The sequence below is a fragment of the Crassostrea angulata genome, chromosome 1 (assembly GCF_025612915.1).
Source record: "Crassostrea angulata isolate pt1a10 chromosome 1, ASM2561291v2, whole genome shotgun sequence".
Taxonomy (NCBI): Eukaryota; Metazoa; Mollusca; class Bivalvia; order Ostreida; family Ostreidae; genus Magallana; species Magallana angulata.
Genome location: NC_069111.1, coordinates 24,238,787 through 24,264,559, shown reverse-complemented (window position 1 = coordinate 24,264,559; position 25,773 = coordinate 24,238,787). Strand labels below are relative to the sequence as shown.

Genomic DNA, 25,773 nt, shown 5'->3' with positions numbered 1-25,773 from the left:
TGTATTGTAAATTACGATAGTAGATTATATACATGTATATGCATGCAAAGTAAAAAGATGTTAAATGGAAAATAAAATTTTAGATTTTTCATATCAATCAAATTTAGATGAACGTTCAGAAAATGATACAGAGACAAATATTACCTTCGATGCTTGGATTTTAACCCAGTTCTAAATAGCTTATAATCCTCATTTTAAGTAGAAATATTTAACATGCTTCTTTAAACCTGACAAGCAACAGGAGAGTAAATGACAGTATTTATCGTATTGCTTCATTAAAATAGTTGCTAAAAGAAAAACAGTACATTTATGGTGATATTTTCAGGACAAACTACATGGATATGGACCAGTACGACCTCCAGGAGTTGCCAGGCATCGGGATGGACTACAATGCTGACAACGTGTTTGAACTGAATGACATTAATCTCAGTAACTTTCTTGTGGAAGCAGCTATGAATTTCAGCAACAACCCCAGTATGAGTGTTGCCAGCAACATGAATGGCAACATAAGTAATATGGATAGTTCCACATAAGCGAACATTTTTTATGTATTCAGGCAATGCAGACATGAATGCATTTATTTACAAATGTTTGTGTGAAATGAAACAAAACATATCGAAGTGCTATAAGTACATGGTGGTGTTACGTGTATTTATGTAAGGGTACTTGACTCAAGGAGACATACAAATTGTAAATGTGCATGCATTTTCTATGTCAGTTTTTCTGTCCGGCTTTATTTTTAAACTATGCAATATGTATATGTGTACATGTATGTATTGGTATTCATATAAGATCATGTCTTTTGAACTGAAAAAGATTATGGGTAAATGCTAGGTTAATATCCGTATCTAACTTTCGGGGATCTCAACAAAACTTAAGAATATCCTGGGATTTATATAAGTGTGTTTACTAAGTTAATTTTACTTTCAAACAAATTCTTCTGCTATTCATATACAAGTAATCAGCTTCAATGAGAATAATTTTGATTATGATTATTTTACTCATGAAATACATTATAATGTTTGTAAAAATTTATGAACTATAAATTCAATCCAATGGCATGCATTTCTTCAAATCAAGACATCGCATCTTGGCACTAGCAGTAGAATACAACATAAGTACTCTGGTAAGGTATTCTAAATACCCCACGTTCGAGATACTTATATTTACCTGTATATAAGGAAAATTAATCTTGTAGAAATTAATTTGTTTTGTATATGTTAGTTGTTTGAGAAATTTCAATTTTCATGGAGTTCCAGAATTGCTTTTGTACATTATACATCTATCCTATATTATCCATGAAGAAAAATATTGAATTAATATAATGTACAATATATACATGTATTCTTGAACAGATTCAAATTTTTTGTGTTTTGTCACGTGTGAATTAGAAATGATGTATATGCTGTCCAAAAAAAGATATATATGCTGTCCTGAAAAATAGTTTTGTGACAGCATTGCACTATTGTAATTAATCAATGTGAAGAGAAAGTGAATTGCTAAGTATTTTTTAGCCAATATACTAGTACATGTATAACCATTTAATCACCAGTCTATAATAACCAGACGACTCATTCTTGTTTGAATGACATGTAATATACACATGTATCTTGTTTTGTGGGATAATCTCTCACTGATGCACTTTCTTCTACAGACAATTTTTGTGATGAATAGTTCTTTTGTGAAATGATGAATGATTTTGGGATTTAACATTTACAATATACTCAGATAATTTTGATGAGATCTTTTGGGGGGAGTTGCTTACTAGCTAACTAAAAATAAAAGAATTGAAAGGTCATTATGCAATGTACTGTAAAATGATTATGAGGGAGAAATAACCAACAGGAGATTGCTTAATAACAAGGAAATCACAAGATACCACAAAGTCAGAGTATGCATATTTACAGTAAATTTTACCACAAAAACAAGATTGCTTTTGTTCCTTCAACTTTCAGTTTGCATAAAACATATATTTAATTTGCCACACTTTTGTTAATAATAATAATAATTATTATTGATTTTGTGAATAATAATTATTGAAAAAAAATGTCATAACCCTCTTTAAAAAATTTATTGTACTGGGGTACCCTTTGGGTAGAATTCAAATCTAAGTTTTTTGTCATTATATTTACTGGCTGTTCATCATGGCACGAATTGTTTTGTTTTTGAGATTGAAGAAATTTTAATTTGTTTAATTATTTAATGTTATCATGAAAAACCATAATGTTCAAAGTTATATGTTGCAAAAAAGTTCTTCAAAATGACAGAAAGGAAGTTAAGATAACCTTTAAACTCTGTCAAGTTTAATATAGAAATTTTTAGAAAATAAACTTAAATGAAAAAAAAAACCAAGAGTTAAAAGCCAGTGTACCTGGTTGAATACCGATACATTTCAGCTTGGTTTATTTTTGGTATTTTTTTTATAATTTAATTTTGGTTGTAGCATGCTTCTTTTTCTTTTTTTGGTTGGAAAAAAAATTATTTATGTATAGTTTTCCTCATATTATATGAGTTGAATATATCTTGGTTTGACATTCCTTAATTTATTCATTAACTTGTTGTCATTTTTCTTACCTTGCAATTGCACAGGCAAATCGTATTATCTTTTGCATCTAACATTTGTGGGATTTAGTTTAGATTTAATATAAAACTTATATACTTTATTTCATTTCTTAAATCAAATATCATTAATATGGTTGTTGAAGGCAAGTTTCAAAATCCTTTCCTGTGCCATATAATTGCCATATTATTCTTAAATGTGCTTGTTACAAAGAAATGCATAGATTGTACATGCGCATCTGTATTAATTTAATATAATTTTTCGCTAGCGATGGTTTGTACCCCTTTCACTTTCAAATATCTTTTTTTATACCAGTCTGAGAGAATTTTTCTCTAAAACTATGGTAACAACTTGAGAATATTTAGATTATCTTAATATTGATTAGTCAACACTTCTGTTAAGAGGAGAGAAGAAAAACCAAGGTTAGAATCCACTGGGTAATGGAAAAGTTCTAGGGGTGTCACTGAAAGAGATCATTAGACATATGGCTGATTTGCGCCATGGAGAATTTTGTAAATGTGCTATTATAACGCACTGAATTAAAATTGAATTGGTTAAATTAAATATTGAAATAATTATTGATCATGTCAGTCACGTTATTAATTAGTGAGGGATATATTTTGGTATCAAATTTTAATAATAACCTTGTTTTATTTCTGTGCTACTGTTTTTAGCTCACCTGAGCTGAAAGCTAAAGTGAGCTCTTCTGTTCACATTTTGTCTGTCGTCTGTCTGTTCATCTGTCTGTAAACTTTTCACATTTTCGATATCTTCTCTAGAACCAGTAGGCCAATTTCAGCTAAACTTGGCATAGAGCACCCCTAGGCAAAGGGGTTTCAAAGTTGTGAAAAATAAGGATCACACCCTTTTAAAAGGACAGATAATTAGAAACTTATGTGGAAGCACCCTCAGGTAGTGTAGATTTAAAGTTGTAAAAATCATGACCCCCAGGGGTAGGGCCACTATGCGGGTCAAATTTTTACATAGGAATATATAAAGTAAATCTTATTTTTTTTTCTCATAAACCATAAGGCGAGGAGAGCTGAAACTTATGTGGAAGCATTCGTATGTAGTATAGATTCAAAGTTGTAAAAATCATGACCGGGGGGGGGGGGGGGGGGGGTAGGGGGGGGCACAGTAGGGGTCCAATTTTTACATTGGAATATGTAGAGTAAATTTTTCTTCTCAAGAACCGTTTGGCCAAGAAAGGCGAAACTTGTGTGGTTAGCATCCTCAGGTAGGGGGAGATGGGGGCCACAAGTGGGATTGATTTTTTACATAGGAATACATATATATCTTATATTTTAGTAACCAATTAGGCAGTGAAAGCAAATCGAGGTCATGTAAATTCACAGTTGTGAAAATCATGACCCCGAGTGTAGGTTGGGGCCACAATTGGGGGGGGGGGCAAATTTTTATATAGGAAAGTATAGAGTAATTCTTCGAAACTCTTTTACTCAGACACCAATCAGCCAGGAAAGGTGAAACTTATTAGAAACAGATTCAGGTAGTGCAAATTTAAAGTTGTGAAAATCATGTTCCGGGGTAGGATGTGGTCACAATGGGGGTTGAATTTTTACATAGAGATATAAAGAGTGAATTTTGAAAAATTCTTCTCGGACACCAATCAGCCAGGAAAGCTCAAACTTGTGTGGAAGTATTCGCAAGTATTGTAGATTCAAAGTTGTGAAAATCATGACCCTCAGAGGTAGTATGGGGACCCAATGGGGGATCATATTTCTACATAGAAATATAGGAGTAAATCTTAAAAAATCTTGTTCTCAGAAACTAATCAGCCAGGAAAGCTGAAACTGATGTGGAAGTAGCCGCAGGAAGTGTTGATTAAAAGTTGTGAAAATCATGACCCCCGAAGGTAGGGTGGGGCCACAAAGGGGGGGATGGTTGAATTTTTACATAGGAATATATATAGAGTAATTCTTTAAAAATCTTCTTCTCAAAAACCAATTAGCCATGATAACTGGAACTTGTGTGGAAGTATCCTCAGGTAGTGTAGATTCAAATTTGTGAAAATTATGACCCATGGGGGTAAAGTAGGCCACAATGGGGGGGGGGGTCAAACTTTTACATAGGAATATTTATATTTAAGTTTTTAAAAATATTCTTAGAAACCATTTGCTTAGAAAAGCTGTAACTTAAGTAGAAGCAACTTCAGATGTAAATATTCATATACGTTAAAATCAAAATTTTGAGGAGTAGGGTGGGCCCCCATTTGGGATCCAATTGTTCAAAGGAAAACATTTTAATTGCTTGCAAAATTGGAAATGTTACCACAATTGGTTTTACTTATATGCAAGCATTTTGACATATCACTTATTCTTTAAAATTGTTTAGACTCTGGCCCCTGGATGATTCTTGGGCCTCATAGGGTGTTCAGAGTTTGATGAAGGGTTATATCCCATATATAAACAATTGTTTAAGATCTTTTTTTAGAACTGCAGTGTTCAACATGTGATATGTCACATAAAATCATCCTGCTAGAAAAGGGACTTGATTATAAACATAAGGATATTCAGGGGGAAAATGAATTTTTTTCATACAGGATCGAAATGTATTACACCTGATTGTCAAAATATTTTGATTTTGTCTCCATTAAGCTGATTTTATCATGCCTATTGTTGCTCAGGTGAGCGATGTGGCCCATGGGCCTAGTTGAAAGAAGATGGTTTTATGTATAATTGTAAATAGAAAAGAAATATAATATTGTTAAAAGCTTTTTATTTTGTTTAATACAAATGTAGCAGAATTTTCTTTCATATGCAATAATATTTTGAATAAATAACTCTATGAAATCATAGTTTGTTATATCACTCAGTATGTAAAACATATTTGTACCTGTACTTAATAACGTGCAACACAAAACTAACTTTTAATAGAAATTATTGAATGTTGCCCTTGTCCAAATTTTGGTCATTTTTAATCATATATTTCATCTTTTGTATACACTACATATAAAAATTTATTATTAAAGCTATGTTTTGTTTAGATATGTTAATTTTTTGATCATGAGAAAACAGGGAGTTTGAATTGTCAACAAATTTAGCCATTAGATCTGCCAAAAAATTTCAGATGCGATTTGTTAAGCTATTAAGATATTGCCTATTTAAAAAAATATCCAAATATTTGGTTGTTTAATAAACTGGGGTATTTTCCTATGTTTTATTATATTGAGTGCTTCTTCTAAGGAGATCAATAAAGTCTAAAAATGGTCACAACCATTTTTGTCGCAAACCACCCAAATTAACTAAAAATCAAAGTACTGATAGGCGGAATACATGATTGCAAGTTGCCAATGTCATAGTGTTAATATAACTATTTTCTCCTTAAGAATTTGTTTGATAACATAAAACACTATTCTAATATGTTAATTAAGGTATATACATGTAGTAAATGTGGAAATACTCAGTTATTGCACCAGATTAGTCTGGATCATGCCTTAAATAAAAATTAAATGAGATAAAGCAATTTAAACATCAAAACATTTATTTTGTTAAGTACATTTGTATAACAGTTGATACTGATACTGTGGAATCATTAAAATTCATGAGGGCCAATTTTCATGGATTTCTTGATTTTACAGGTTTGTAGGGAGGTACATCTGTAATTTCGTGTATTTTCTTATACCTTCAAAAGGAAATATAATTTTATTACCCAATTTATCAATTCGTGTACGATGTTAATTCGTGGATAAGAGGTACCCACGAATTCCACGAAAATTGAGCCACCACTAAATCTAATGATTCCACAGTATGCAAGTTGAAATAACAAGTATATATTTTCATTATTATGCCGATTTATTATAAATGTTCATTTTGACATCAAAATGATGAAAGAATGTTATAGCATTAGAACTTAGTAAACTGAACTTCCGAAACTGCAGTATTCTATTCTTTACAATAATGTTTCACCAAAATACAGAAGTTACATTTGTACACCACTTGATTACAGTATTTTACACAATCAAGTAGTCTGTGTGTCACTTTGCTTACCTGAGAAGCAATAGCCTTGAGAAATAAGTTTTATAGAATAATACACAAAATATCTAGACAATGTGTAGTAAAAAGGTAATCAATAAAGAGATTTTGAAGTTTTCTTAATATATTCTCAAGTTTAACAGGATGATTTCAAAGTCATTTTGTATATGGAGAATTGCAGACCTCTAAATGATCCTCAGATTGCAGTTCATACATTTTGTTGACAAATGTTTAAATGTACAAAATTTACTTACTGTACTGTACACCACACATATTTTTAAATTACAAAGATCAAACATATATGCAAATGTTGAGAATTACAATACAATATAAAACCCCAGTAATTTATGGATAGCTATAGATTGATATTCAATAATGTACAAACAAGATATCTGTGAGCCAATGCTCACTAGTGATACCCCCGCTCTGATGTGAATATGCAAAATAAGCAAAGTCGACATTTAACAGAAAGCTGGCATCCGATTGGTACAGAAATATATCCCACAATATGGCATGCCTAAACAAATAGTGTGTTAAAATTTCAAGCATCTGCGATAAATAGTTGCTGAGAAATCTTTGATGAAAATTTGTTTGAAAATTTTGGCTAAAATAAACAAAGTACTCATTTAACAGGAAGATGACGTCCGATTGGTACAAAAATATATCCCACGATATGACATGCCTTAACAAACACTGTGTAAAAATTTCAAGCATCTCCGATAAATGGCTGCTGAGAAATCTTTGACGAAAATTTGTTTGAAAATTTTAGCAAAAAATAATCAGTCATTATTTAACAGGAAGTCGACGTCCGATTGATACAAAAATATATCCCACAATATGGCATACCAAAACAAATAGTGTGTTAAAATTTCAAGCATCTGCGATAAATAGCTGCTGAGAAATCTTAGACGAAAATTTGTTTGAAAATTTTGGCTAAAAATAAACAAAGTCGTCATTTAACAGGAAGTTGACACCCGATTGGTACAGAAATATATCCCACGATATGTTATGTCTATACCAATATTGTGTAAAAATTTCAAGCATCTGCGATAAATAGTTGCTTAGAAATCTTTGACGGAAATTTGTTTGAAAATTTTGGCTAAAAATAAACAAAGTCGTCATTTAACAGGAAGTTGACGTCTGATTGGTACAAAAATATATCCCACGATATAGCATGCCTATACAAATACTGTGTAAAAATTACAAGCATCTGCAATAAATAGCTGCTGATAAATCTTTGATGAAAATTTGTTTGAAAATTTTGGCTAAAATAAACAAAGTACTCATTTAACAGAAAGATGACGTCCGATTGGTACAAAAATATATCCCACGATATGGCATGCCTTAACAAACACTGTGTAAAAATTTCAAGCATCTTCGATAAATAGCTGCTGAGAAATCTTTGACGAAAATTTGTTTGAAAATTTTGGCAAAAAATAAACAAATTCATTATTTAACAGGAAGTTGACGTCCGATTGATACAAAAATATATCCCACAATATGGCATGCCAAAACAAATAGTGTGTTAAAATTTCAAGCATCTGCGATAAATAGCTGCTGAGAAATCTTAGACGAAAATTTGTTTGAAAATTTTGGCTAAAAATAAACAAAGTCGTCATTTAACAGGAAGTTGACACCCGATTGGTACAGAAAAATATCCCACAATATGGCATGCCTATACAAATATTGTGTAAAAATTTCAAGCATCTGCGATAAATAGCTGCTGAGAAATCTTTGACGAAAATTTGTTTGAAAATTTTGGTGAAAAAATAAGCAAAGTCGTCATTTAACAGGAAGTTGACGTCCGATTGATACAAAAATATATCCCACAATATAGCATGCCAAAACAAATAGTGTGTTAAAATTTCAAGCATCTGCAATAAATAGTTGCTGAGAATTCTTTGACGGAAATTTGTTTGAAAATTTTGGCAAAAAATAAACAAAGTCATCATTTAACAGGAAGTTGACGTCTGATTGGTACAAAAATGTATCCCACGATATAGCATGCCTATACAAATACTGTGTAAAAATTTCAAGCATCTGCGATAAACAGTTGCTGAGAAATCTTTGACGAAAATTTGTTTGAAAGTTTTAGTTAAAAATTAAGCAAAGTCGTCATTTAACAGGAAGTTGACGTCTGATTGGTACAAAAATATATCCCACGATATGGCATGCCTTAACAAACAATGTGTTAAAATTTCAAGCATCTGCGATAAATAGTTGCTGAGATAAATGCGACAGAAATTTTTGTTACGGACGGACAGACGGACAGACGGACGGACAGACAGACAGACACACAAGGGTAAAACAGTATACCCCCTCTCCTTCGGAGCGGGGGTATAATTATGTGTCCTTAACAATTGCTCCATGTTGTACTGTCAAATCACAGGTCTCTAGAACTGAAGACATTTGAACTTTGAACTTTTAAGTTTTTATTTTAATACTAATGGAATCTTCAAGAGAACTTCCCCCATTACAGAACATAGACTTCAAAAGAATCCCTTTATAGCTGCATGCTGTAAATATGTTTTTGGAAAGCGTGTAATCCTAGAGTGTGCCATTTGTGGTAACAACAATTTCAATTCACTTCTATTGTCTTGCACCCATTATATCAATGACAACTGTCTTTTTCAGCAGGATAATCTCAAATGTTTTGATGAAAATTAAATAATGGATATGCTTTCAAGCAATATTTCATAACAATATACTTGACTTCCAATAAAGAAAACATTGATTTAAAAATAAAATTGATCTATAGAATATTTTGAAATAAGTTTTACCTTAAATAATTTATTTTCAAAAGTATAAATGCATTTTGCAAATAAAGGATGAGAAATATAAGAAGATCACACGATATGGGTTAACAATATTTGTAAGGTTATTTCGGTTTATTACATACAATTAATGGAAAATGAAGTGATTTAACTGTAAATGAAAGTTGTTTTTTTTTCTCCAAAGTTCTTCAGTTTATAATTGCATTTAGCACAAGAATATTTACTATATTATTAAAATTATGACAACAAGATATCTGTGAGTCAATGCTCACTAGTGTTACCCTGCTCTAATGTGTATACAAATAAGCATAGTTAACATTACATGTTACGGGAAGTTGACATTTAATGTTTTGAAAAATGAATCCTACCGTATGGCATGCCTTAACAGGCTGATTTAAAATTTCAAACATCTGCGATTGTTGCTGAGATATCTTTGACAAAATTTGTTGTATAGACAAACAGGCACACATAGGCAAACCAATATACCTACTCTCCTTCCGAGCATGGGTATAATTAGTTCATACTTAAACAAGAAAACCATGGGGAATATCGTAATTAAAATTTAGTTGTATTTACTAACCTTGAAAATTGTGTTAAGTCCAAGAAGATGAGGATTCCAGCATATTTTAGATGCCCTGCTTCCGTTTAGGTGCAATGTTTGTCCCTCATTAAAAGTGCTGATCTGGGAAACCAACACCGCATTTATAGCATCCGTCTTTTTCTTTGTTTTGCTTGCATTTTGCTGTGCGCCCAAATTTAGCAACTCTCCCCTTCACCAGAGATGAAGAATGATGTTGGGCTCTCATTGTCTCCTCTTGTCAGTTAATGTTAATCAGTTTCTTGACATTCATCTGAAAGAACATACATATAGAACAAATAGATGTATGTTAGGTCATTATCTATAATCATTGTCAGGTATATAATTGAGTCTTTTTGGAATTGCAATTAATCATGAACATGATAGATCAAAGACATACCGGTATATAGTCCAAGTTCTCATGAATAGAAAATTTTAAAATTAAATACAGTAGGTAAAAGGATAAATCATGTTAATTTTGCTATATGTTCAATTAAATATCTTTATAATATATCCTATCTGGAATATTTATTATATCAACCAATCAATTGCATCTTGTATGATACTTAAAGGCTATATTTGAGATATTTTTAGAGAAAATCCATTTGCATTATCCATGAGTCATTTTAATACCATGCAAGCTAAATATTGTACAATTTTTGTAAGCAAAATGAATGAACCCTATATCATACAGTGCAGTAACATGTTATATTTACATTTTCCAGTGCCTTTGCCTGTGATAACACTACGTATCGATTTTGTACTAGTCTATATAACCCATAATACTAATGACGTCAAATTGATCGGGGTTTGCTTATTTATATTTAAAAATATTTAATCGTACGATGGCTTAAAATTACATAAATATAAGTAATAAGTAATCATTCTTTGAATATTATGAGATGATAATTTCGGTTGGGGCGTGATCAAATCTACAATAAAGCTCTTCGGGGGCTTTATTGAATTTGATCACGCCCCGACCATTGAACGTTGTTTACTTCTTCTTAAAACCTACCAGGCCAATTCTTTTCAAACGTAATATGATGCATCTTTGGGGCAAGGGTAACTAAAATTGAAAATTTCATGACTCTTGTACCATAGGGGCAAATTTTGACCATTTTTCAAGAATATTCTTCTCTACTCCTACTGTAACGTTGCAGGGGGTAAGACTATCTGTCTGGCGTTACTGTGGAATAAGGGCCAGCGTAGAATCAGACCTTGGATAACAAAAGAGCCGTACTCAGGATATATGCACGTACACGATTTTCCTCCAATTTACAGAGCCTTATATAAATAAACCGCTCTAAATAATAAATGGGTGTTTAGTTTCATCCATGCTATATTTTAAATGCTAGTAAATAATACTGCCTGTATTATTTATAGAAACCTCTGTTATCTCTAAATCGAACAATTTTTATACAATGATTATTATTGTAAAGAAGAGTCAATAATATATTTATGATTGGAGAGAATTAACAAGCATTTAATTATGTAAATCAAAACAACTAAGGGAGGTAATTCTATCAACAAAGATGCGTGCCTCGCTATACTGCATATCTATGAGAAAAACTGAAATCATGATTATGTAAACCAAGAAGCCCTCTGTCAAAATTGTTAATTTCATGGGAGAGGTTTTGACTCAAGGGCAGGGCCATAATTGATGTTTAGGTTTAATGCATATAATGTTTCAAAATTTTCTCTACACCCATACATCTGTTACAAAAACTGAAATCATAATTATGTAGACCAGGAAGCATTCTACAAATATTGTAAATTTCATGCCCTTTGGGGTAGGCCCAGGGCGGGGCCAAAACTGTCATAGTATATAGGGTAGGGGTTCTTACTGCAGGGTTAAGCCAAAATGTTCATATAGTGTTAATGTATATGTTTTAAAAAATCTTTTTTATGTCCACTGACATGATAAAGAAAATGACTGCATATTTTAAAAAAAAAATGTCATCTTTAGTTAAATTTTATGACACCTATGGCAAGAGATATGGCTGGGGGAGGGGGTTGTTTATGAGTCTTATTATTTTATTCTGCTCTTGAAATCGGTAAATTCACATATTTATAAAAGAGAAAGAATAAAGCTGCAGTTTATCAATGTATATTTACATTCTGTGTTTTTCCATTAAATTCTGTGATCTTCATATGCCTCTAAATGCAACAAGAAGTCAAAGGTCAAATCGACGAGTTTTATTATGACGTCACAAACGTTGAACGCTGTAAACTGCAACGTCACAAGCGAAAATCAAAGTTCACGCTTGTGGCTGTTACTGTGGCTCTTCCATTAATATGTACATGAGAGCTCGGGATTTTCCGGGATGAGCTCGGTAGATTACGGAGTTTGAAATAAATTTTCAAAAAGTCGCAATATTTTTTATCTAACATAATAAACAATAAAGAATAAACAATTGATGCATAAAGTCAAGCAATATTTTTTTTTCTTAAGGTATCCCACTCCTCAATGTTGTTGTATCAAGATTTTCTTAAGAAGTATATCATTGAAATCTGTATACAAAACAAACTTAAAGAATACAAAGATAATGGGGGATCAGTATCCATCCCTCTGAGTTATGGCCCATTTAATTTGACCTTTTTGCACCTAAAATGCAATTTCATCCTGATTAGGATTTGTTGTCAGTATTTTTGATTAAGCAAACTTATTTCTTCAAATATTGTTTTTAATTATGCACAATGGTCACACTGAATAGAGGGATTACGAAAAAAATTTGTACAAAGCTGCATAAATTTCTTTGTGACCTTTTTGCACTTAAAATAGACAATTTCTATAATAGTTACAATTTGATGTGAAATAAAAACTTTTTGAATATCAAGAATTTTATAAGATTAATCCAGTTTGCCTAAATATGTATTCAGTATCATTTTGACATAATATAACATGGGGGTCAGCGATGTCAAATTTTAGATATAGGGCTTCAAAGGTAAAATTCTCGCAAAATTTGGCTAAAAAATATTCAGACGTTCTATATATATGCATGATTTTATGCTAAACGGCTATCACATTCTCAAGATTTGATTTTGTACATGTCACACAGAACCTATAAAATATGTTACAAACCTATCAAATGTTAAAAATGTGAATAATGAATAAAGTATAATAAAAAGAAAAGTATATTGAAAATTCATAAAATTGCTTGTTTCTGTCATTTTCGTCTAAAAAACTTTCCGCACGAAAAAATAGTTCCCCAAAAAACTTGTTTGTTTCTTGAATTCAAATGGATTTTCTTTATGAATGTTGTGTAATTATGAAATAATAATCTATCTGTGATGATTAAATAAATAAAATCATATTCATTTTAAATATAATGATCATCTGCGCAATGAAATCAAAACATAGGAGTGATATACATGTACCTTAATTTTAAAACGAGTTATTTTAACTTTTCCCCCTTACGCTGATTGTGACGTTGTAGCAGATAATCTGTGTAACGATTGACCAAGAAGGATTCTACATCAAACAATGTTAATAATAGTTATATCAAATAATTGATTCATTTTACTGCGTTCTTTGACCGCTAAACGTGTTGAAGATGTTCCTTCCCGCAAAAAACCGCCATTGTAAACTAAACGAGAGATAGAGAAAAAACACAACGAATTAAACTTTCTAAACACAGTATATCATGCATCACGAACATTGTAAAGAAACTTAACTGTTAAACATACCTCTTATTTTCTTTATTAAAAATAAAACTAATAGAACGAAACTTTATCATGGAGGAAACACGTGGTAGAGCTAGCGGGCTGATTTGATTGACAGGTGCAGCACGTGGACTCAAATTTGAAATTGCACGATGGATTCAATCACAGTGTACCATATTCTTTTATGAATACTAATTTCATGAATATTTAGTATTGGATATTAGTATATTTCACATAAGTGTACGTTAAATTACGCCTAAACGCCTCTCTCTCTCTCTCTCTCTCTCTCTCTCTCTCTCTCTCTCTCTCTCTCTCTCTCTCTCTCCTGCAAGGTGGTGTGCTATTAGACGAAGCCGTACGCGATATATACTTTTTCTTTTGTCGTAAATAGGCGTGAAAACCCTCAAGGGCATGTCGTGTTCTACCCTGAGTTTGTTAATCACTACATGTATACACAGAAAATGATCGTTACTTAAACTTTTTATGTATACACAGGAAACGCATACTGATAACACGTTATGATTCCATGTGCTTTAACGCAGCACCAACTTGATATATGAATGATAATTTTATTATTGAATGGAAAAATAGATTTGTTAGTTGATTCCCGACATTTGTTCATTTCTCAATTTAAAACATACACATGTATTGACAGTTTACGGCGCTATGCGTGTCAACTTATAAAATGAGAAGATGAAATTGCTCTGCATTGATACGAGTTCATCTAATGAAAATATTTAATTTTAAGATTGCTGTAAAAACAGGATTATCAACTAATAGAAATAATAACTGAAATAAGCACGTCAAATACAAAGATATGTGTTCTTATATACACATCACAAAATTTAACAGCGTAATAATCATGTTATGTTGTAATTCGAATGTAGTTTCCGATTTCATGAAATTCCATTTCATAAATATAATTTATTAAATTTATAATAATATGGACTGTAGTATATTTATATGATCTAAGGGAAGTAACTGTTTGTGTATGAATGTATGAGTATGATGTGAGTAAGAGTTATGGTGCTTTATGTGTATTGTTTGAGAGTATCATCCGGGGATTGGGCACGGGAAAATAGCCATGCTGATGATATGTGCGTGCGTGAGAGCATGATGTGGACTTGTATACATGTGTCATGAATAAACCTATTCGTGAATTGATTTAATTCGTTATATTCTTCACTGGCGACGAGGAGAATTACAATGGCTTCGCTTATTGAACTGAATGGCGTTCAGAAGTTCGACCCAAATGCAGAACCGTCACAGTTAAATCAGTCTTGGAAACGATGGCATAGAATTTTCGAACTTTTTGCGGTTGGAAAGGGGGTGAGTAACCCTGAACAAAGGAAAGCTTTACTGTTACATTGTGCAGGACCAGAAGTTCAGGATATTTATTATACGCTGAATGAAGTCCGTGCAGAGCAAGAAGATAGTGTGTATACCGTGGCTGTCAAAACGTTAAATAAACATTTTGAAAACAAAGTGAATGTTCCATATGAACGGTACGTATTTCGTAAGATGACACAAAGTGATAAAGAAACTGTAGAACAGTTTATAACGAAACTTAGACAGCAAGCAGTATATTGTGATTTTGCAAATCAGGATGAGCAACTTCGGGATCAGGTGATTGAAAAGTGCAGGTCTCAAAAAATCAGAGCTAAGTTGTTAGAGAAAGGAAAAGACTTAACACTGGAACAGTTGAGGACAATAGCTGCGACATTTGAAATGACAGAGGCACAGGCAAGACATATGGATACCGAATTAGTGGCATCAATAAATAAAATTCATGGACGTGGGCCTAAAACAGATAAACCAAAACGTACTGGTAGATTTGAGAACAGAAAGTATGGAAATAAGTGTTTTCGTTGTGGACGAGAAGGACACTTAGCCAGAGATCCATCATGTCCGGCAAAAGATAAGGAATGCAGGAAATGTGGGAATGTGGGACACTTCATGAGCTGCTGCTTAACGAAGCAAAACAAGGAAAACGTATGGCACAGAAATCTCAAAGAGGAGGACAGATTCATACAGTAGAGTCGGAATCTGATTCAGATGTGTTTGCATTTATTCTGAAGACATCGGACAAGTCGTCAGACAAAGTTACGGTCAGTCTTGGAGGATATCCAGTGGAATTCGTTATTGATAGTGGTGCATCAGCCAATATTATAGACAAAGAACTGTGGGAAGCTCTCAAGAAGAAACGCCTAAAATGTTATTCTGAAAAATGTGAGAAGAAACTCAATGCATATAGTTCTACAGAACCACTGAAATTGTTAGGAAAATTTCGAACACATACCTTGATCGAGGAAACAGGCAACGGTAGTGAAGAAGAATTCTATGTGTTGAATGGAAAAGGACCAGCTCTGCTAGGCAAAAATACCGCTATGAATTTAGGAGTTCTTAAACTTGGTGTCAACAGTGTACAATCATTTGACATTGTTCGTGAATACCCAGAGTGTTTCCAAGGAATAGGAAAGCTGAAAAACTTTAAGTTAAAGCTGCATATTGATCAGGATGTAAAACCTGTTGCGCAAGCTATGTACAGGATTCCATACAGTTTGAGAGAGAAAGTTGGAGAGCAACTTGATGACCTTGAATCTCAGGATATCATTGAGAAAGTGAATTCTCCTACACCTTGGGTCAGTCCAGTCATTATTGTACCGAAATCCAATGGTGACATCAGATTGTGTGTTGACATGAGACAAGCCAATGCTGCGATTATTCGTGAAAGACACCCTATTCCGACTGTGGACGAAATACTCTACAATGTGAATGGTAGTGAAGTGTTTAGCAAGTTGGACCTTAGAAGTGGATACCATCAGATTGAGTTGGAGGAACCTTCAAGGGAGATCACTACATTTGTAACATACAAAGGCCTGTATAGATATAAAAGACTGATGTTTGGTATTTCATCATCTTCGCTAGCCAAGGGTTTTCGGTCCACTTTGCTCCCCATAAACCCTTGGCGGATTTCATTACGAAAACTCGGTGATGTGGTGGCGTTATCTAGCGAGCAACTTGAGTTGCGCCCCTTGCATATTTACATTTTAATCGAATTAAACAACGGGTTATATATACACTACGGCATTAATACAATTTGAAAACATGTTGACTACCGAACATCGGTACATAATTAACGATGCTATTAAATACGAATTAAGTTATAACCTAAGGAAAGCACCAAATTAGGAACGAATATACTAACGGGATAGGCAACTTCTACATTCGCCATGTTTACTTCCCATGCTATCACGCGAGCATAAAAATGACAAGTTTGCAGAACTATGTATAATCCCGGTAAAATATGTAGGTTTTTAAAGCGATCTGGTTAGACCATCGTTGGGGAGGCACTGTACTCGAGAACTTGTGCCTTAACTTGTTAAAAGCACCGAATGTTTTACCAAAGATCACACATGTGTTTTCTTTTAAAGTTTATATTTACAAGCACTGCGATTGGATCAGCTACTCGCAGCTGCAGCCAATCATAAAACGGAGCTTGTCACCGAGTTTTCGTAATGAAATCCGCCAAGGGTTTATGGGGAGCAGAGTGGACCGAAAACCCTTGGCTAGCGAAGATGGTATTTCATCAGCACCAGAAAAATATCAGCAAGTGATTTCACAAGTATTACATGATTGTGAGGGAGTACAAAACATTTCCGATGATATTGTGATCCATGGGCGTGACAAAGCAGAACATGATAAAAGACTTTGTAAAGCATTGCAGAGAATTAAAGAAAAAGGACTTACGCTGAACCAAGCAAAGTGTGAATTTAGCATGAACAAAATAACATTCATGGGTCATGTGATGTCTAAGAATGGTATTGGGCCAACAAGTGACAGGATCAAGTCATTACTGGATGCAAAAGAGCCAACAAGTGGATCTGAAGTGAAAAGTTTCCTTGGACTTGTAAACTTTAGTGCACGATATATACCAAACCTAGCGACTGTGTCAGAACCGCTGAGGAGATTGACAAAGAAGAATGTGAACTTCGTATGGGGACATGAACAGAAGAAGAGTTTTGATACGTTGAAACGTTGTTTGCCAAATGTGGAAACTTTAGGACACTACAGGTTAGATGCAGAAAAAACACAGTTAGTGACAGATGCTAGCAATGTAGGCCTTGGGGCAGTCTTACTTCAAGTGCACAAAGGTGAAACGAGAGTCATCTGTTATGCAAGCCGTACATTGTCTGTGGCAGAACGCAATTATTCGACAACAGAGAAAGAAGCTCTGGCAGTTGTGTGGGCATGTGAGAAGTTCCATATTTACTTGTATGGTGTAGAGTTTGAGCTGATTACAGATCACAAGCCATTAGAAGTTCTTTATGGAAGAAAATCTCGACCAAATGCACGAATTGAACGCTGGTTGTTGAAACTTATGGCATACAATTTCAAAGTGCGTTACTTACCTGGACATCAGAATATTGCAGATGCATTGTCACGTTTGGTGGAAAACAAACCTGTGGAAAACAGTAACTCTATGGAGACTGAACAATATGTGAAATTTATAGCGAGGGAAGCTACGCCTCATGCATTGTCTACTCGAGAAGTAGAAGAAGTTTCAAAGAGGGACGAAGAACTTGTCAGAATTCGTAGATTCATTAAAGAAGGGGAATGGGAAAAATCGTGTGTTGACTATTTTCCATTCAGAGATGAATTTTGTTCTATTGGATACCTTGTGTTACGTGGATCTAGGATTGTGATTCCGAGAAGTTTGAGAAAACAGTGTGTTCAGTTAGCACACCAGGGGCACTTGGGCATTGTTGGGACAAAACAACAACTTAGGACGAAAGTTTGGTGGCCTGGTATGGATAAAGAAGTGGAAAAGTACGTGAAATCATGTCATGGATGTCAGATTACTAGTGCATATCCAACACCTTTACCGACGGGACCTTGGCAAGAATTGGCAATTGACTTACTGGGACCATTAACATCAGGACAATATGTGTTAGTTGTAGTGGACTACTTCAGCCGTTATTATGAAATTGAAATTACCAAAGACATTACAAGTGAGAAAATCATTGATGCTCTAGAGGGAATGTTTTGTAGACACGGAATTCCATATCAAATTACATCTGATAATGGACCACAATTCAAGTCTAAGTTATTTGAGGATTATTTGACAGATAACTGCATCAAACACAGAGCAGTTACACCATTACATCCGGCTGCAAACGGGGAAGTTGAACGTCAAAACCGGTCATTGATGAAAAGGATTAGAATTGCACAAGCAGAATCTAAGAATTGGAAGAAAGAAATCCGGAAATACTTGTTTGCATATCGAACAACTCCACACAGTACAACTGGGGTGTCGCCAGCAGAATTGATGTTCCGCCGTAAACTGAGAACAAAATTACCGCAAGTAGAGAATCTACAAGAAAATGTGTTTGATGAAGAAATGCGAGGTAAGGATGTGTATTCAAAGTACAGAAACAAGCTGTATGTTGATGAGAAACGTGGTGCAGTGGATTGCGATTTAGAGCCTGGAGATTCAGTCCTTTTGAAGAAAGCAGTCAAAGACAAAATGGACACTCCATACCATGCAGAGCCATATACTTTGGTACAGAAAACTGGAAACAGCTGTGTTGTTGAATCACCAGAAGGAGTCACATTGAAGAGGAATAGCGAGTTTGTGAAAAAGTATCAAGAACCGGGAACTTCAGAAAGTGATGTGTCCGATATTCCAGAGACTTACAGTGAACCGATCATTGTATCCGCTGATACAGGTGATGAAGGACAGCCTTCTGTGAGGGAACCTATCGCAAGAAAACCAACAGAGCCAGTCTTGAGAAGGTCAACCCGTGTAAAGACAGTTCCGCAACGTTTTAAGGACTTTAAAATGTGAGCCGTGTCCGTGTGTTTCCGTGTGAAATTATATGTATCATGGACTGTGAACTGTGACTGTCTTTGTAAATTTTGTAGACTCTTTATAATGGACTGTGAACTGTGACTCATTACTAAATGTAAAAAAATTGTGAATGTTTTTCAGAAATATTGGACAGTGATCTTATTAAGAATGAGAAATCTGATTATTAATATGTTTTTCAGTATAATAGTTAAATCTTGCAAAGGGGGGTATTGTAGTATATTTATATGGTCTAAGGGAAGTAACTGTTTGTGTATGAATGTATGAGTATGATGTGAGTAAGAGTTATGGTGCTTTGTGTGTATTGTTTGAGAGTATCATCCGGGGATTGGGCACGGGAAAATAGCCATGCTGATGATATGTGCGTGCGTGAGAGCATGATGTGGACTTGTATACATGTGTCATGCATAAACCTATTCGTGAATTGATTTAATTCGTTATATTCTTCATGGACCACAATTTATTTACAATGCAGCTGTTATGCTTAAATCCGAAGTCGCATATTTGACGTGGATTTACGCGACCCGCATTGCCTGTAATGTACAGTACAGGTAAATTAACAACAACAAGCAGCAGCAGGAATAACGGTAAATCACACCGTCGCGGTGTCATCACGGTCTCAATCCATACCGCGATAAAAAAAAACCGCGATGGTGTATCGCAGGAACGATAAAAATACCGTGACGGTAACGCGGGCCAATAAGGGATCCGCGTTGCCTGTACTGTACCTTAATTTTAAAACGAGTTATTTTAACTTTTCCCCCTTACGCTGATTGTGACGTTGTAGCAGCTTTACGTCATTTGCCGTTGCATGACGTTATTTTTTCCCGCGGCGTTCTTCCAATAACGTGAAGGAAAAAAACCCTAATTTATAAAGTTTGCAGTGCACAGGTCACGTATTTCGTCGATAAATACTGAGTAGGTCGTTTTAATCATTGATTTCGTAAATTAGGGTTATCTGGTAATTGTATGGCCCTATTCAATTAGTTCAATTTTTTGTATACCTAATTCCATTATACATACAGAGTGTTTCGGACCTTACATTTGTATAACGGCGTATTTGCTACTAACTCTTTTTTTATAAGTACCATGCATACGGATTTCGTGGTTAAAATGCTTGTACACGTTTATTATAATTATTGTGTTTATACATATCCTTGTTATTTTCAGTAAATCAAGTTAACAAGAGTCAAATAATGGAATTTCTAATTATTGATTGAATTTTTTTATCGGGATTCAAACAATTTTCTTCTCTCGGATTTCATATTACATGTATGTGCATGAACGGTACATTTTTAACTCTTGTTCAAATCGCTGGATTTTATATCATTCAAATAATACTATAAGATACTGATTCCGACTGCTTTAAAGTCAATTCGTTTCATTTTGCTGTTTACATAAAAGAGGCGCGTCACCATCCAATGAAATCAAATACTCAAAATTTGATTGACAGATAGCCCATGTCCAATGTTATGTGTGGTATTTGAACATTATCTTATCGTGTAAAAAATGCATGCTTATTACAACATCACAGTGTCATTTAAGGTTGATTCATATTTGTTATAACTGTGTAAAGCATGTTGATGTATTGTACCGATACGGAAACATCGTAGTCAGACTTTCTCGGCAGTCTCCATTTTAAAACTGACTTAATTTTTGTTGTTGGAAAAGAATACAATTTTGAGTAAAAGATAATACAATGTATATTGTTTTCTACGAGTTAAAGGTGTTGAACGAATTCTAATAAAACATTTCACACGGTTCTCGCACGCTTTGTTCGTAACGCCTACACACCTGATGTGACCCGCAATTCACGACTTCGTCGTATAAGTAACAATAATTTTTGTGCAAACATTTTGCTGAATGAAAAAAACCTCAACAATTTAGATTTTTAATTCTAAAATTATCAGTTCTCAATCGTAAAGGAATAGAAAACAGAAATAATACCAGGTTATGGCAATATGCGTTGGATTATGAATGCGACGGCTGACGTGGGGGGGGGGGGGGGGAATTGCGTGACGTCGTCATGGTCATTGTAAAAAAAATTTCTCAAAAACAAAAAAAAGATATTGATAAACGTTATCAATTTATTTCAAAACTTTATTTTTATTAAAATATGTTGGCAATTTTTATTTGGTAAATATTATAAATGATTACACATGTTTTCGTCAAAGAAAAGTAGTATTTTACCGTGCGTGATTTGCAGCGCGAGAGTTACTTCCCCATAGTGATTTGGCGGGAAAAAATCTATTTTTAGAAACTACATACCCTTACCTATCAAACAAGTACATAGACTATATACCTTACTGGGCATCATTTTTTGGTCAATTGTACATCGGATACCTTAATATTAACTTACCATTAGAATAAGATAGGAATTTTAAGGTATGAATCACATTTGCAGACAATGCAAGAAGTTTAAAAATGTAAATACACATGTATAAGCATTAAATCATGATTTTTTGAAGTATAGATAACAACGCACAACGCAAACAAAAGTCACACGGGTTTCATAGTTTATTTTGTGTGGAAAACGTTGCCGTCTTGAATAATATTGGTAAAAAACTACAACAAATAGAAATAACAAATTACTAAATAGGAAAATATAGAACCTTACTTCATACTCCCCGCCATTGCTTAAGGCAGTTTTCGCTGTTGAGACTGGTGTAGGGGATTCGGGTTTTGAAGGACGACGATCAATGTGCATCGCTGTGACATGATAAGGATTACCACAAATATCACATTCAATGTCCGCTGTACAATATTTGGACACATGACTTTGTGAGGCACAACATCGGAAACATAATTTCTTATCACGTAGAATGTTTTGACGCTCACGTAGTGATTTTCTTTTGAAGCCACGGCATTCGTTCAAAGAATGTCCAGCATTGTGTATGGGACAACGTGTTGACGGAGTTGGTGATACAATTTCAACTTTACGAGAAGTGACTGCGCCAGTAGGTCTAGGTTTGCTGTATGCCATGTTTGTGTTTGTGGACGGTTGACATACAAGTCCAGGATCGTTACGGATTTCACACATTTCACGGATGAACTCGACAAAAAAGGAAAATGGAGAGAATGCTACATCATTCCGTTTTTTATATCCAGCTGCTTGAGAGGTCCACTTGTCTTGTAGAGATATGGGTAGTTTGGCAACTATGGGTAGTACTCCAGTAGATGAATTGAAGTAGCTCAGACAAATTTCGTATTTTGGATTAGTCATCGCCGATTCAATTTCGGTGAGAATGTCCACGAGATCATACAATTTGGCATGATCTTTATTTGTGAGGGTTGGGAACGAGTGTAGTTTCTGTTTTAGAGCATGTTCCACCATCTCAGGTCTCCCATATTTATCGTTCAGTCTATCCCAAATACGCTTTACACCTAGGCTAGGATTGTGGGTGTTTGCGGAGCGCAGTGTACGTGCAAACTTTGACGACTCTGGACCCAACCATTTCACAAGTAAATCCATTTCCTCAAACTCTGTGACACCAAGTTCTAGTAGAACACTCCGGAATGAAGAACTCCAAGAATTGAAATTTTCTGGACGATCATCAAAGTTGGTGAATCTTGTGAGAAGAAAATCCTTGCGTAGCAAAAACTTTGAAAAGTCGGCCATTGTCGAAGTGTTGTCGGTCCGTGGTGGTACTAGATTTGGAGCAGTAATCATATGAGGCAATGAATTTGTAGTAACACAAACTTGACGCATTGAATTCGAGGAAACGAACACTTGAGAAGCTGCATTCAATGGAGCATTCCGTTGATCAACTGAATTTGGAACATGCATCTGAGGCACTGAATTTGAAGGAACACTCACTTGAGACACTGAATTAAAAGGGACATTCACTTGAGACACTGAATTTAAAGGGATATTCACTTGAGACACTGAATTTTGAGAAGCACAAACTTGAGGCACTGAAATCGAGGTAGAACAAACTGGATTCACTGAATTAGAAGGCGCACACAATTGATGCATTTGATGAATTGGAATTGAAGGAACACAACCTTGATTAACACACACCGCTGCAGATATGAGAGTGTATACTTCAAAAAATCATGATTCAATGCTATAGTAAATGTGACACCATTTCGAAAGAACCTAAATTTACTTTTTAGCTCACCTGAGCTGAAAAGCTAACGTGAGCTATTCTGATCACATTTTATCCGTCGTCCGTCTGTCCGTCCGTCTGTAAACTTTTCACATTTTCAACATCTTCTCAAGAACCACTGAGCCAATTTCAATCAAACTTGGCACAAAGCACCCTTAGACTAAGGAGATTTAAAGTTGTGAAAATTAAAGACCGCGCCCTTTTACAAGGGGAGATAATTAGGAATTATTTGAAAAATTTTCAAAAATCTTCTCAGGAACCATAAGGCCAGGAAAGCTGAAACTTGTGCAGCAGCATCCTTAGGTAGTGTGAATTAAAAGTTGTGAAAATCATAACTCCCGGGGGTAGAATGGAGCCACAATGGGGGTATAATTTGCACATAGGAATATATACAGTAAATCTTTAAATTTTTGTCTCAGAAACCATAAGGCCAGGAGAGCTGAAACTAATGTGGAAGCATTCTTAGGTAGTATAGATTATAAGTTGTGAAAATCATGACCCCGGGAAGTAGGGTGGGGCCACAATAGGGGTTGAATTTTAACATAGAAATATATAGAGTAAATCTTTTAAATTCTTCTTCTCAAGAACAATTTGGCCGAGATAGGCGAAACTTGTGTGGTTAGCATCCTCAGGTAGTGTAGATTCAAAGTTGTAAAAATCATGACCCTCTGGGGTAGGGTTGAGCCACAAAAGGGGGTCAAATCTTTACATAGGAATATATACGCGGGCATGTTAACGCTTCCCCATTGATTTTACAGCGATGTGTAGAAAGTCACTTGTCTGTACTTCATACGATATGGCACCATATGTAGTGTTACTTATTCCGGAAATATTATATCTGCGCTGTTTGTATTTTGTATTTTATGTTTGACCCACATGTTCCGGATAAGTTGTACAGTGTACATGCAACGGGTAGCCAAGCAGGGCTGCATTTATTTTCACATACTCATTTGTTTGACAAGCATTGGAGCACAATGGAATTTAACCACTCGTACACACATCAATGAAGGTTAAACTACTGCAATTGATCCTGCTCAGTTGTTGTGAAGGTCATAGGCAGCAAAGTTAAATTCCATTTCCAAATGGCGTCAAACAAGGACGGAACCCCTCAAACCCCTCAAGAGACGGAAGATTCTACAGAACAGGATCGGGTACGAACTCTTACGGAAAGGGGAGAACAACATTATGAAGACAACGCGGGGGTGTTAAGGAAGCATATGGGCAATATGCCGTCTTATTTTGATTGTTGTATTCAAAATCGTGAAATTAAATCATAATTTTGAATAAGATCAAAAACTTAGTATTATCCTTTAAAATAGATGTCAGTGCATAAAAATCGGGTAGTACATCACTGCAACATTAGTGCAATATCACGTGACAACTATAAATAGCTTACGTATATTCCTTAACATAAAAAGAGATAGAACAACACTACCCCGCGGTTACCAAAATACAATAAACATACCAAGTGAAGGCAAAACATCTCAGTTTAATCAAAACCGCTGCTAGAATCCTATGTTTTTCCTTATTAAAAAGTTATTCATCCAGTTCTCGTAAAACCTTCCCAACGTTTATAAAGTTTGCATGGAAAACGGCAAATTGCATTAAAACAACACACAACATGTGATTCTAGCAGCACTTTTCAATTCAAGCATTGATCAAACTAACGATACGTATAAAATTTCAAGTTCAATATACACGGGGTAGTGTTGTTCTAGCCGGATTTTTATATCGTAAACAACGACAGAGGAAAGCCTGGCCGAGAAATAAAAGCAAAATTACATACCTTATAGCAAATGATTGATAAAACTAACATCTCCTCCAGTATTCTTATGTTCAATTCTCAATAAATCACACCACAATACTTTATTAGAGTTCTTAGATTAGTTATATTTTGAATATGTTTACAATGCTTTCCGATCAAATTCACACGACATTCAACTTTTAGTCATGACGTCATCAATGTGTAAATCTACGTAATACAAACTAATTTCTGGCAAAAATTGTCTTCAGTACTTTTTTTATTTGTTTTTGGTCTACGTTTCTTTGCTTATATATTTGAATATGTACATAATAACTAAGATTTGTGATTTCACGGAATTACATGTAACTCAGATTCCATATGCTTCCTTAACACCCCCGCGAAGAGGGAACACCATAAGGACAGAGTAGAAAAGGCTTGGACCAGATTTCAAGAAACGTTGAACCGAATTTCTAATTGTGGAATCA

General features: G+C 34.4%; 2 protein-coding genes across 2 annotated transcripts in view; both read left to right on the top strand.

Annotated features, from left to right (window-relative positions):
- The window catches only part of LOC128180799 (signal transducer and activator of transcription 5B-like), a 160,785-nt gene extending 155,410 nt beyond the window's left edge, over positions 1-5,375 (top strand). The window contains exon 23 of the mRNA XM_052848956.1: positions 326-5,375. Coding sequence (XP_052704916.1) covers positions 326-533 — 208 coding nt within the window. The 3' untranslated portion in view covers positions 534-5,375. The remainder of the gene's footprint in view (positions 1-325) is intronic.
- A 10,116-nt stretch (positions 5,376-15,491) lies between these two features.
- On the top strand, positions 15,492-19,414 carry LOC128191820 (uncharacterized protein K02A2.6-like). The gene is made up of 2 exons (XM_052864136.1): positions 15,492-16,430; positions 17,210-19,414. Exons 1-2 carry the CDS (start codon positions 15,492-15,494, stop codon positions 19,412-19,414), a joined length of 3,144 nt encoding a protein of 1,047 aa, XP_052720096.1.
- The last annotated feature ends 6,359 nt before the right edge of the window (positions 19,415-25,773 follow it).